This window comes from Lithobates pipiens, unplaced genomic scaffold (assembly GCF_037356315.1).
Source record: "Lithobates pipiens isolate NorthernLeopardFrog02 unplaced genomic scaffold, aLitPip1_a1.2 Scaffold_13, whole genome shotgun sequence".
NCBI lineage: Eukaryota > Metazoa > Chordata > Amphibia > Anura > Ranidae > Lithobates > Lithobates pipiens.
Window position 1 is genome coordinate 249,420,302 of NW_027507718.1, and position 12,226 is coordinate 249,432,527.

General features: G+C 42.9%; 1 protein-coding gene across 4 annotated transcripts in view; it reads right to left on the bottom strand.

The window, feature by feature from the left end:
* LOC143974779 (N-acylethanolamine-hydrolyzing acid amidase-like) overlaps positions 1-9,591 on the bottom strand; it is a 55,920-nt gene extending 46,329 nt beyond the window's left edge. For all 4 annotated transcript variants that reach the window (XM_077476512.1, XM_077476510.1, XM_077476509.1 and 1 more), the window contains exons 1-2: positions 9,308-9,591; positions 4,895-5,062 (exon numbers count right to left, since the gene is read on the bottom strand). In XM_077476512.1, the coding sequence (XP_077332638.1) occupies positions 4,895-5,062; positions 9,308-9,489 (350 nt within the window). In that variant the 5' untranslated portion in view covers positions 9,490-9,591. The remainder of the gene's footprint in view (positions 1-4,894; positions 5,063-9,307) is intronic.
* Positions 9,592-12,226: the final 2,635 nt, after the last annotated feature.

Consider the following 12,226-nt stretch of genomic DNA (forward strand, 5'->3'; position numbering starts at 1 on the left):
GCCTATACAGTGACAGTATGAGAACAAAATATGGCCACAACAGATGTATTGCAATGTAAAAAGATGTACATTCTCTAGGCTATATGGGCATGGAACACAGCCGCCAGAGTAACTTCCAATACAAAGTGAAGATGAATTATCTGTTATATAACACATATGTATTACCAGTGGAAAGATTTTCATGAGATTGTCGAAAAGAGGTGGAGAATGAGTGGCCTTAAAATGATGTCCCCTCTTGGAAAAAGTTCTGCGGACGCCCATGAGAGCTTCCCCTCAGATTTAGAGCGACTGCACTTCCAAGTGCACTTTCAGTGCAAAGTGGATTTGCCTTTCGCAAATAACCCCCAATGTCCCTCTTTCCTCCTCATTTGGCCCTTATTTTGGTCTGATCTATATAGCTGTATCTAAAATGCACTTTTTCTCTTTCAAAAAGGTGTTTCTCAGTGCTAAACCTTTCATCGAATGTCTAAATTGCTGCATTTGTAAATTTAGTGTCCTATGCCTACACAATTTTGCTAATAGGTGTCCCTCGTTCCCATTTCAATAAGTTAGGGGGTATGCTTTATCAAATACCAAACATTTTTATTTGTTTTGAGTACAATAGGGGAAGTATGAATCTCCGTCAGGTTTTTATTGCTCTATGGGAGCTTCATTTTCTCTATGGGGTCAATTCACTAAGAGTTAATAACGCTGAAAAAAAAATGCGGTAAAATAGCGCATGCGGAGACATTTGTTCAAATGTTCAATTCCCTAAGAATTGTGCGGTAAATAACTACTGTGGTAAAGTTTTGATATTGCGATAATTACCACATATTTGCATGCAGTAATTTATTGCATTGGGCTGGTTGCTAAGGAGCAGACTAGGAAGCCAGCCGCCGCATCCTTGAGAAAACAGATGACTCATTCCCCTCTGACAGCTGAATGTAAAGAAAACATTCCGGCTATTAAAATTAATGAAAAAAACAAAAAAAAGCAGTGTGAGGTTCCCTCCCCCCCAATTCCTACCAGGCCCTTTGAGTCTGGTATAGATTTTAAGGGCCATGGCAAAATAAAAAACAAAACAAAAAAAAAACAGTAGGACCAAAATCCATACCAGACCCTTATCCGAGCATGCAGCCCAGCAGGTCAGGAAGGCAAGGGGACGACCCCCTTCCACCCCAAAGCACCTTGTGCCCATGATGAAGGGGACAAGGGCCTCTTCCCACCACCTTGACCAGTGGTTCTGGGGGTCTGTGGGCTTATCAGAACCGTAAGCCGTTTTTAACAAGGAGGCCCCAGATCCTGCTCCTCATGTGAATGGGTAGAGGTACATTGTACCGCTACTCATTCACCAAAAAAAGTGTAAAAAAGTAAAAATAAAAAACACAACACAGTTTTTGACAAGTCTTTTTATAAAAAAAAAAAAAAAAAGGCATCCTGAAAAAAGTAAAAAAAAACTCTGGCCCCAACGAAGGCTCTCGCCTCCTACCTGCTCTGCCGTCTGACAGTACTCAAATAGCTAAGAGGAGGAGTCACCTAGTGAGGTCACTGGGTGGCCCTGCCTCTTGTGACGCCACTGCCCCAGCATGCTCCAATGCGGATGAAGATACCATAAATATCATCATCATTTTTAATTGCCGGCATGTTTTCTTTACATTCAGATGAGTCATCTGTTGTTAAGGTCGTGGTGACTGGCTTCCCGGCCCGCTCTTTTGCAACCAGCTATTGGGGAGGACCCCCATTGCTATTTCTGACAAATACCGCATGTGATGCTTCCAGCAAAACCCTAGTTATAAATATCGTCTTTTTTTACTCTCTGTTCCGTTTGCGAATTGGACTGCGCTTACCGCATGTATTTTATGCAATATTTACAGTAGCCGTTAGTGAATTGACCCCTAATTGCCCTAATTTTTTTTGTCAAAGGGACTGAAAGGCTTAGTTCACACTTGCATTTGGTGGGTCGGTAAAAATAGGCAGTTTAGCTGTGTTTTTACTGCCCCCCCCCCCCCTCCGCAAACTGACCCTCCTTAAGCTGCAAATGCAAATGGACAAGGGTATACACATGCTGCAGTCTCAATGTTTTGCAGCAAAAATGATCCCCGTGACATGTTTGATGGGAAGTACCACCACCTAATAGAGTATATTGAAGTGAATGGGACCACCTCGCAACTCTCAGCCAAGGGTTTGTTTTACCATTGTGGCACAGCCCCATTCACTTTAATATACTGTGGTATTATGTGGAATAGACAGTGGTGTGGCTGGCTGAACAGGATAGGGGAAACATTTTTGCAGCAAAGCATCACTGCTTCAGTACGTGTATACCCCTGTCCAGCTGCCCTTGATCCACAGAGTGAAGCAGATGTAAACAAGTCCAAACTATGAGAAAATCCAAACTGTTGACTTAACAATCACTTTAATAAAAATTTAATTTTCAGGGACAAGACATCCTAATATTCGTAATAGCTAAGTCTAACTGATATGAAGGCTTCACTAACAGAACATACAGTACATGGCCAACCTAGGTTGCTGGCATGGTGACATATGAGGAGAACAATTCAAACACTTTAAAGAGTTTTTTACCCCAACACTTCTTATTCCTGATATGTGCCTGCTGTACCATGTACTTGTATGAGAAAGTATCCTGTTCTCTTTGTATGCTTCCTTTATGTGAAATCACTGGTGTTCCTGCCAGTCCCTCTGCCTTCCTATTAAAAACTGACCACACGTAGTCAGTTCTCTCCCTCTGCTGGGAACTCAGCCTGCTCTCCTCCAATGACCTGTCACACCACCACTGCACAGCTATTCACTGGGAAGCCCAGCGTGCTTCTCCTCCCCCAGCTCTTATGCATATGAACACAGAGGGAATGTGATTGTTTCTTAACCACTTGCCCCTCCTGCCCACACCAATTTTCAGCTTTCGGTGCTCTCACTTTGAATGACAATTACTCAGTCATGTAATACTCTACCCAAATGAATTTTGTCCTTTTTTTCATACAAATAGAGATTTCTTTTGGTGGTATTTGATCACCTCTGGGTTTTTTATTTTTTGCGTTATAAATGAAAAAAGACTGAAAATTTTGAAAAGAAATGCATTTTTCATTGTTTCTATGAGAAAATTTCCAAATTATAATTTTTCTTCATGAATTTTGGCCACAATTTATACTGCTACATATCTTTGGTAAAAATAACCCAAATTAGTGGATATTATTTGGTCTTTGTGAAAGTTAGAGAGTCTACAAGCTGTGGTGCAAATCATAAAAAATTTAGCACACCTGATGTACTGGTGGCCTATCTCATTTCTTGAGACAAACAAACAAGCCAGGAAATTACAATTACCCCTCAACTGACCCCTTTTTGGAAAGTAGACATTCCAAGGTATTTAGTAAGAGGCATGGTGAGGTTTTTGATCTTGTCATTTTTTCCCACAATTCTTTGCAAAATGAAGATTTTTTTTCCCACAAAATTGTCATTGTAATAGGTTATTTCTCTCACATGGCATGTGTATACCACAAATAACGCCCCAAAATACATTATGCTACTCCTCCTGAGTATCACGATACCACATGTGTGAGACTTTCACAGCCTGGCCGCATAGAGAGGACAAACATGCAGGGAGCACCATCAGGTGTTCTAGGAGCATAAATTACACATCTAACTTGTTGACTACCTATTACACTTTTGAAGGCCCTGGAGCACCAGGACAATGACACGTGACACTGATGTGGCACTGATGACAGATGGCTCTGATACGTGCCACTAATGGCACATGACACTGATGACAGATGGCACTAATGACACATGACACTGATGACAGATGGCACAAATATGTGGCACTGATACGTGGCACTGATGACAGATGGCACGTGACACTGACAGGTGGCACTGAACAGATGGCACTGATGACATGTGACACTGATAGGTGGCACTGGGGACAGATGGCAATGACAGGTGACACTGGGGACAGATGGCACTGACAGCTGGCACTGTGGACAGGTGGCACTGGGGGCAGATGGCACTAATAGGTGGCACTGGGGACAGATGGCACTGTGTTGTGTTAGTGTTCACTGTTTTTTTTTCACTCCCACTGCAGCATGGAAGCTCTCCCTCCTCACACGCTGTCTCTATGTGAGGAGGGAGAGCTGGCGATGAGAGATGATCTCATATGTTTACATATGAGATCACCTCACATTGGACACGCCTTTCGAGTGCTAAATGGCCACTGTGAGTGGCTATTTAGCACAATCTGTGATTGGCCAACACAGCCAACACAGAAGTTCCCCTCTGCGCGCTGCCGCACAGGAGGACATCCAGGGACGCCCTAGGTCCGACGGAATCAGACCGATCGTGTGTGGGCTAATCCGATTTAGTTTTTCATTTCGTTTAAAAAAATCAGACGGACCTAGAAATAGGACATGTTTCAAATCTTCTGTCCGACGGACTCAATTCCTATCGGGAAAGCGGTTCGTCTGTATGCTGGTCCGACAGACCAAATACGACGCAAGGGAAGCTATAGGCTACTGGCTATTGAACTTCCTTTCTTAGTCCCGTCGTACGTCATCACGTTAAAAAACGAACGGACTTCCGAACTTAGTCCGTTTGCTCGGAAAGTCCGTCGAGAAGACCGTCGGACCTAGTCTGCCATTCACTGTCGTGTGTACGCGGCATAAGAGTTTCAATTTGTAAGCAGTCAGGCAGGGCCTTGCACTACATGGATTTGGTAAATCTAAAGGAAATCAGACAACAAAAGCTGTCTAGTGGTTTTTATCAACAAAAGTGTGTTGACTTGCTCATCCAGCTGTCAAGGAAACAACACAAACAGCAACCCTGTTGCTGGAGAGTATACTATTATTATTTAATTTATTTATTTAAAGAAACAAGACAATATTTCATTAGGGGCCTTTACAGTGCTACTTACGCTGTAGCTTCATAGGCGAGGTTTACACCCAGTATATATCCAACACTGGTTCCAAGTGTTCTAGCTATTCCTCTTATCTCACCAGCATAGGGTTCCCGGACTAAGAATATTAAGTCAATTTCTGCCAGAGGTAGGAGGATGGCTTGGACCCATTTTGGTATTGATGATCTGCAATACAGATGTACACAATTAGATAAGAGATTTCCCATCTTTAACAGTCAGGGAAATTATACGAAAGTCACACATTTCCACATTTACTTGCATTGCCATCTCATCATTTTGCTTAAAGTGTGTCTAGCAGTAAAAAAGAAAACATCACAAACTTTTGAAACATACATTAATTGGTTCTGTACAGAGTTTGTCATTTTAAATATATAGACTTAACACACCACATAACAAAAAATGCTTTAGCAATACAGTTGTATTAAAGTGATTGTAAAACGTTATTTTTTATTTCATTAAAATAACTAACGTTATACTTACCTGCTCCGTGCAATGGTTTTGTACAGAGCAGCCCCAATCCTCCTCTTCTGGGTTCCCCTTCTGGCGCTTCTGGCTCCATCCCCCCCGCCAACTGCCCACATAGCAAGCTGCTTGTTAAGTGGGAAGCTTGTGCATGCTCACTACTGGTGGTGGCCCATCCATTAGGGGCGCATGGGTGCTGTCCCCCCTATCCATGCGTCCAGCCCCCTGATCTACATACAGGGTGCCAGACTCATGGATTACAATGGCGCATGTATGTTTTTGTGAAGCACGTGATTAGAGCCAGATTCTCTAATAGGCTTCAAAAAAGGGTGGGCTCGGAGCACAGAGCACTGCGCCCGAATCCCACCCAGTTGTGTTACAATAGCGAATGAATATTCACTATCGCCACACTGATCCTCCTCCCGGCCAATCAGGGAGTGGGTCTTGAGACTTGTCACCCAATTGGCTGAAAGGACAGGTGATTTACTGGATGCCTTGCAGGAGGAGGGAGGAGGCGCACAACGGAAGCCGCTGAAGCTGAGGAGAAGAGGACACAGGACCCGCGGCCTGCAACCCTCCCGCTGCCCGGCACCAAGGAAGAGAGGACACAAGCGGCACGCTGCCTGCCACCGAAAGACGAGAGGACACAGGAGCCCCTGCCCACAACCCACCTGCTGCCCACCACTGAAGCTAACGAGTAGAGGACACAGGCACGGCTGCCCACAACCCCCCGCTGCCCGTAGGAGCCCGCAACCTGGCCGCCACCTAGATGGAGTAAGTGCCTGGGGGGAGAGGGTTGCCGTTGACCAACCAACCAACGGGGGAGGGTGGTTGTTTGCTTCGCCCCCCAAAAAAAAAAAAAAAAAAATACATCGACCGCCACCCAAGCCCTGCTCTGTGTGTCCATAAGGATCAGTTCACACTGCTGCGATTTGGGATCCGGCTTGTGAGACTCCAAGTTACATGACATGTGAAATCCCATTTTAGTCAATGAGAGCGGTCTTAATTAGCACTACTGAAGTCTCTCCAAGTTCCAAGGTTCCTGTACTACTTCAAGGTGATTTCTATCCAACGTGTGCCCATAGACTTTAATTGAAGTCCCCTTCAAGTTTGTTTTCAAATCTTTTTATTATTATTTTTTTTTTTTTTATTAACCATAATACATACTGGTTCATTTACATCATCATACATAAAACCCTCTCAATATATACTACCTTTACTAACATCCGACATACCGCCATACACACAGAGAAGAGAAAAAAAAAAAAAGTTTGAACCTCTTAAGTGAAGTTGCTTCAGAGTTGCGTCATGCTGAAGTCGCCTGGCAAAGTCGTACTGTAGGTCGGGCAGTGTGAACCGAGCTTAGGCCTCGTTCAAGTAATTCCCTTAATTTCCAGAGATTTCTTCTCACTTCCAGTTTTGGCTATGGGACAGGAAGTGAAGGGAAATCTCCCCAATGGGATGTAAATGGCAAAAAAATAAACTGACAGGGCTTATAACCTTCCATTACTCTATTCAAAAAAAAAAATATTTTTTTACCTATAGTTCTACTGTAACCACTTCAGCCCCGGAAGGTTTTTACCCCTTAACTTATCCCCAGGCCATTTTTTGCGATACGGCACTGCGTTACTTTAACTGACAATTGCGCGAGGTTGTACCCAAACAAAATTTATGTCCTTTTTTTCACACAAATAGAGCTTTCTTTTGGTGGTATTTGGTGACCTCTGCAGTTTTTAATTTTTACTCTATAAACAAAAAAAGACTGACATTTTTTTTTTTTAAAAAACAATATTTTTTACTTTCTTTTATAATGCATATCCAAAAAATATATATATAAAACAAAATATATAAATAAACAAATTTATTCATCAGTTTAGACCAATATGTATTCTGCTAAATATTTTTGGTAAAAAAAAAAAAAAAAAAAACATAATAAGTATATATTGATTGGTTTGCGCAAAAGTTATAAAATCTACAAAATAGGGGATAGATTTATGGACTTTTTTTTTTTTTTATGTTTTTACTGATAATGGTGGCAATCTGCGATTTTTAGCAGTACTGCGACATTGCGGCGGACAAATCTGACATGTAGTGACACTTTTTGGGAAGCAGTTACATTATTACATTGATCAGTGCCATAAGAATGCACTGATCAATGCACAAATGACACTGGCAGGGAAGGGGTTAACACTAGGGGGTGATCAAGGGGTTAACTGTGTTCCCTGGGTGTGTTCTAACTGTATCGGGGATGGGCTTACTGGAACACAACAGAGATCGCTGTTCCTGATCACTAGGAACAGCAGATCGCCATGATGTCCCCTGACAGAATGGGGATCTTACAGATTACAGTACTGTATAAAAAAAAATACACACCCCCTTTGTCCCTAGTGGTCTGTCCAGTGCCCTGCATGCACTTTTATATTATAAATACTGTTTTTTTCTGCCTGGAATTTGGAGATTGTCCATAGCAACCAAAAAGTGTCCCTTTATGTCAAAGGTGGTTTTAGACCAGCTAGAAAACAGCGATAATAAATAATAATCACTTGCAGAATTGAGCGATAGTGATTTGTGGGGAGATCCGTCATCAAACACTAAATCTAACGACAATTCTGCAACTGAGCAAATTTCTGTGTTTTTGATTTGATTACATTATTGAATAATTTTTATTATTATTATATTATTATTTGTTATAATTATTTATAGTTATTTATTATATTATAATTTATGATTCATTTTTCAAACTTTATCATACCCGGGATGTCTGCTAGACTCTGGTTTAAACAGATTTAAGTGAGTTATTCCTAAGTATTACAGGCCTACAATATAAAACGCCAAATTTCCATTCAAAATAATTGTACCGCTTTCAGCACCAAAAATATGAAATAATCATACCGCCAGGGAGGTTAATGCATAGAATGCATTAAGATAAAGAAAACTTCTGCCTTTACAACCACTTTAAAGCTGAGTTCCGGACGTTTTTTGTTTTTTTTCAGATAAAAGTAGCCCTGGTATAGTCACCGCTTGTTCGTTTACATTTAGATATCTTCATAACTGTCCTCTGTTCTGTTTTTGTGCAGCATTTAAAACGTACTTTTTTCTTTTTCTGTACATCGCGGCCATCTAGAGTGTGGGCATGTGAAGCCTCTGTGTCTATCTTGCGGGATTATGTGCATGCTGGCTACCCAGCATACACCTCCCAATCTCGTGCATGTGCAGTGTGATATTGGCTGGCCCCACTGCATGTCGGATGGGTTTCCATAGCGATGATGACGATGGCAATGCCCATTGACTCCTGAGATTAATGACACTCAACTCCCAGGTGCCAATGCGACACCGGAATGACGAACCTCGCTGCGGCGAGGGATACAGGAAGAAAACAAATAAGGCATTAAAAAGAAGGTAAATCAAAAGGAAAAAAAAAATGCCAATATGTTTTTAGCCTGCAAAAAAGATCTGAATGGGGCAGTTTGTAATGTGGGAAGAACTTTACTTTAAGCTTTGACAAAAAAAAACTGGAAGCTGATTGGTTTCCATGCAGAGCTGCACCAGATTTTGCACTCTCCAGTTTTAGAAAATCCCCCCCATGTGTGCATACACAGCTTACCTGTGACAGGTATTCACGGCATGCCATAAATATAACTGCTTTGGAAAACTGTTACAATTATGGGTTTAGATCCACTTTTAATGGTTTGTAGCAACCCTCTAACTGACACTTTTGCTGGATAGCTTAGTCTGAAAGCTGAAAAATAACTATCTTCTTGGCCAGATCACCAGGCGAAAAAAAAAGGAGGAAAAAAAAAAAAAAGGCAGCTACCACATCTAAGAATTGATAAGCTGCAATATAATACATTTTTGTTTTTGCGTTTAATACCTCATTACGTCTATTGAATTTCTAGACGCTAAAAGCAACAGTGACACGTTACAGGAGTTTCCAAATGAAAAACTTACTTGTAGACAAATTCCATGCTCTCTTTGAGGTAGGTTTGGTTGTAATGTGAGAGTATTGCCTTCCAGCGTTGCTCGGGTGGCAGGTCCAGGCTGACATTATAACGTGGGGCTGCCCAGTCCTGCAGTGTGAAGGAGAAGGAGCCCCAGAGCAGCAGCAGCAACAAGGAGGGCATTGGGGCCATGGTAGGGATAGTACAGACAGACACTGGAGAAATCAGCTGACAGTGTAAGGCCTGCCTTTATATAACTAGAGAACACAACAAGACATGCTGGAATAGGGAACTGAGAAAAGGGAGGGAGTGCAGCTGACCCGGACTGGGAGGGGCGACCTACACCAACATTGCTCTGCACAATCTTATTGAACTTTTCACAGTTCACTTTGTACAGGCAGAACTCTGACGGGTGTGCATGCAGCTTTATTTCTAGTGTCTAAGCTTTTCAGAGACTTTACCAGGTTTTTAAGTTTTGCCCTTAGGGTCGCCATTCACATTACAGGCATACCCCACTTTTAATTACACAATGGGGTTTATTTACTAAAGCTGGAAAGTACAAAATCAGACTCACTTCTGCATAGAAACCAATGAGCTTCCAGGTTTTATTACCAAAGATTAATTGAACAAGCTGATGTTAGAAACTCATTGGTTTCTTTGCAGAAGTGAGCCTGATTTTGCACTTTCCAGCTTTAGTAAATAAAACCCATTGTGTACTTAAAAGTGGGGTATGCCTGTACATTCTGGCCGCACAATCACTGTACAAACACCTTTAGATCTACCATAACTATGTAATTAAGATCTATCTAATCTATCCAATCAATCTGTATCCAATCAGGCAAGACCTTGCACTACATACTTGACAGATCTCCAGGTTCATTCACACCAGATTCGCTAGGGTGCATTTGCGAACGCATTCCCAATGCATGACAACCAAAAAAAAAGAATGGTTCCCTATGAATGTAGCTCACACCAGTGGTTTGTTGCATTTGCTCAAGAAAGTACAGTATGCACTACTTTTTTGGGCATAATGCGTTCACATGCTCACAGATGTGCATAAGCGCAATGCAACGCAAAGGAAAAATGAACGCACGAAAACACCAAAGAAACGCAATGCATGTAAGACGCACACACCAACACATTACGAAAAAACACAAGCCATTGCAATGCAATGTTAACGCATGGTGTGACTGTACAACCAGATTGTTGTGTGCGTGGTAAGCTTTAAACATTGTATGGAAATGCTCCTGTTTTCCATAGGTTGATGTCAGGTGGGCAACACTTCCCCTAGAGGCAAATTATCAGTTGCAAAATCACTAAAAAGGCTGCCTTCCTGTCCCTGTGAAATCACTCCCTCTGTACCATATGTGTGCTCACCCTAATGCATTAGGTTGTGCATCCCAAAGCTCAAACACACTGGGAGTTATTTACTGAAGGCAAATCCACTTTGCACTACAAGTGCAAACTACAAGTTCAAAGTGCATTTGAAATTGCACTGAAAGTGCAGTCGCTATAAATCTGAGGGGGACATGCAAGGAAAATAAAAAAACAGCATTTTAGCTTGCACATCATTGGATGATAAAATCAGCAGAGCTTCCCCTCATTTCAGATCTACAGATCCTCAGATTTACAGCGACTGCACCTCCAAGTGCACTTTCAGTGCAATTTCAAGTGAACTTTGCACTTATAGTGCAAAGTGGATTTGCCTTTTGTAAATAACCCCCACCATGTCAGTAGAACAGAGGACGGTGTCATTACAGCAGTGGATGGTGTCAGTCAGTAGAGTAGTGGACATGTCAGTAGGGCAGAGATTGGTGTCAGTAGGACAGTGGACAGTGTCAGTAGTTTTTTTTTTATTATTTCTTTCTTTTTATTATTTCTGTCGCCGCCTTCTCTTCTTCTTCCTTGAGATGTTGAGTCGACGGTCTCTCTGGTCGCAATGACAGAGACGCGTTGTGCGGCGACTTATATAGGGACAATGGGCGGGGTCACTGGGGGATGTCCCCGCCCCTTATGATGTCACAGTCCCGGCATCCTCTGGGACTGTGACATCATAAGGGGCAGGGACATCACCCGGTGACCCCGCCCATTGTCCCTATATAAGTCGCCGCACAACGCGTCCCTGTCATTGCGGCCAGAGAGAGCGTTGAGTCAACATCTCAAGGAAGAAGAGAAGAAGAAGAGAAGAGAAGAGAAGGCGGCGGCGGCAGCGCAACAGAAGACCGGGCCACCGATTGTAAAAGAGCTGGGAGAAGAAAGCGGAGGCTCGGCAAGAAGAACCAAAGAGGGGGACAAGACCCCGAAGAGGGGGACAAGACCCCCGAAGTCGGAAGAAGACCCCCGGACGGCGGCAGGGACGAAGAAGAAAGCCGGGCTCCTCCGCTAGTAAAAGAGCTAGCAGAAGATAACAGAGGAGTCCCGTGAGAAGACCCCCAAGACGGAAGAAGACCCCCAAGACGGAAGAAGATCCCCGGAGCTGTGCAATAAATTATTTTAAAACCTTGTGTTGTCTTTTATTTACATTTTTTTCACCAGGTGAATGGCTAGGGGTACACCAATAGCCACCACAAGAGGGCGCCAGATTCCAGAAGGAAGCATAGGACCACAGAAGGCCTGAAAGCCACGGCCTCAATTACCTCAATTAGCGGCCGGCGGCGGCGCGGCCCAACGCAATCACGCTGGGGGGGGGGTTCATGCACGGAGATAGGATACCCCCCAGCTGTGTCGCCCAAGGCGCCAGGTCGCTAATTCTAGTCGCAAATGCGACCTGGCTCCCGGGGTTTGTCGAGCCCTGCTGTATATATTTATTTTACACATATACACACATATACACACAAACACTCATATATGTACATAAAACCATCCATTTATGTACCCAAGTGCCTTTGTTCAACTTTTTGTTAAAAAATAATAAATGCATAGATGTTTG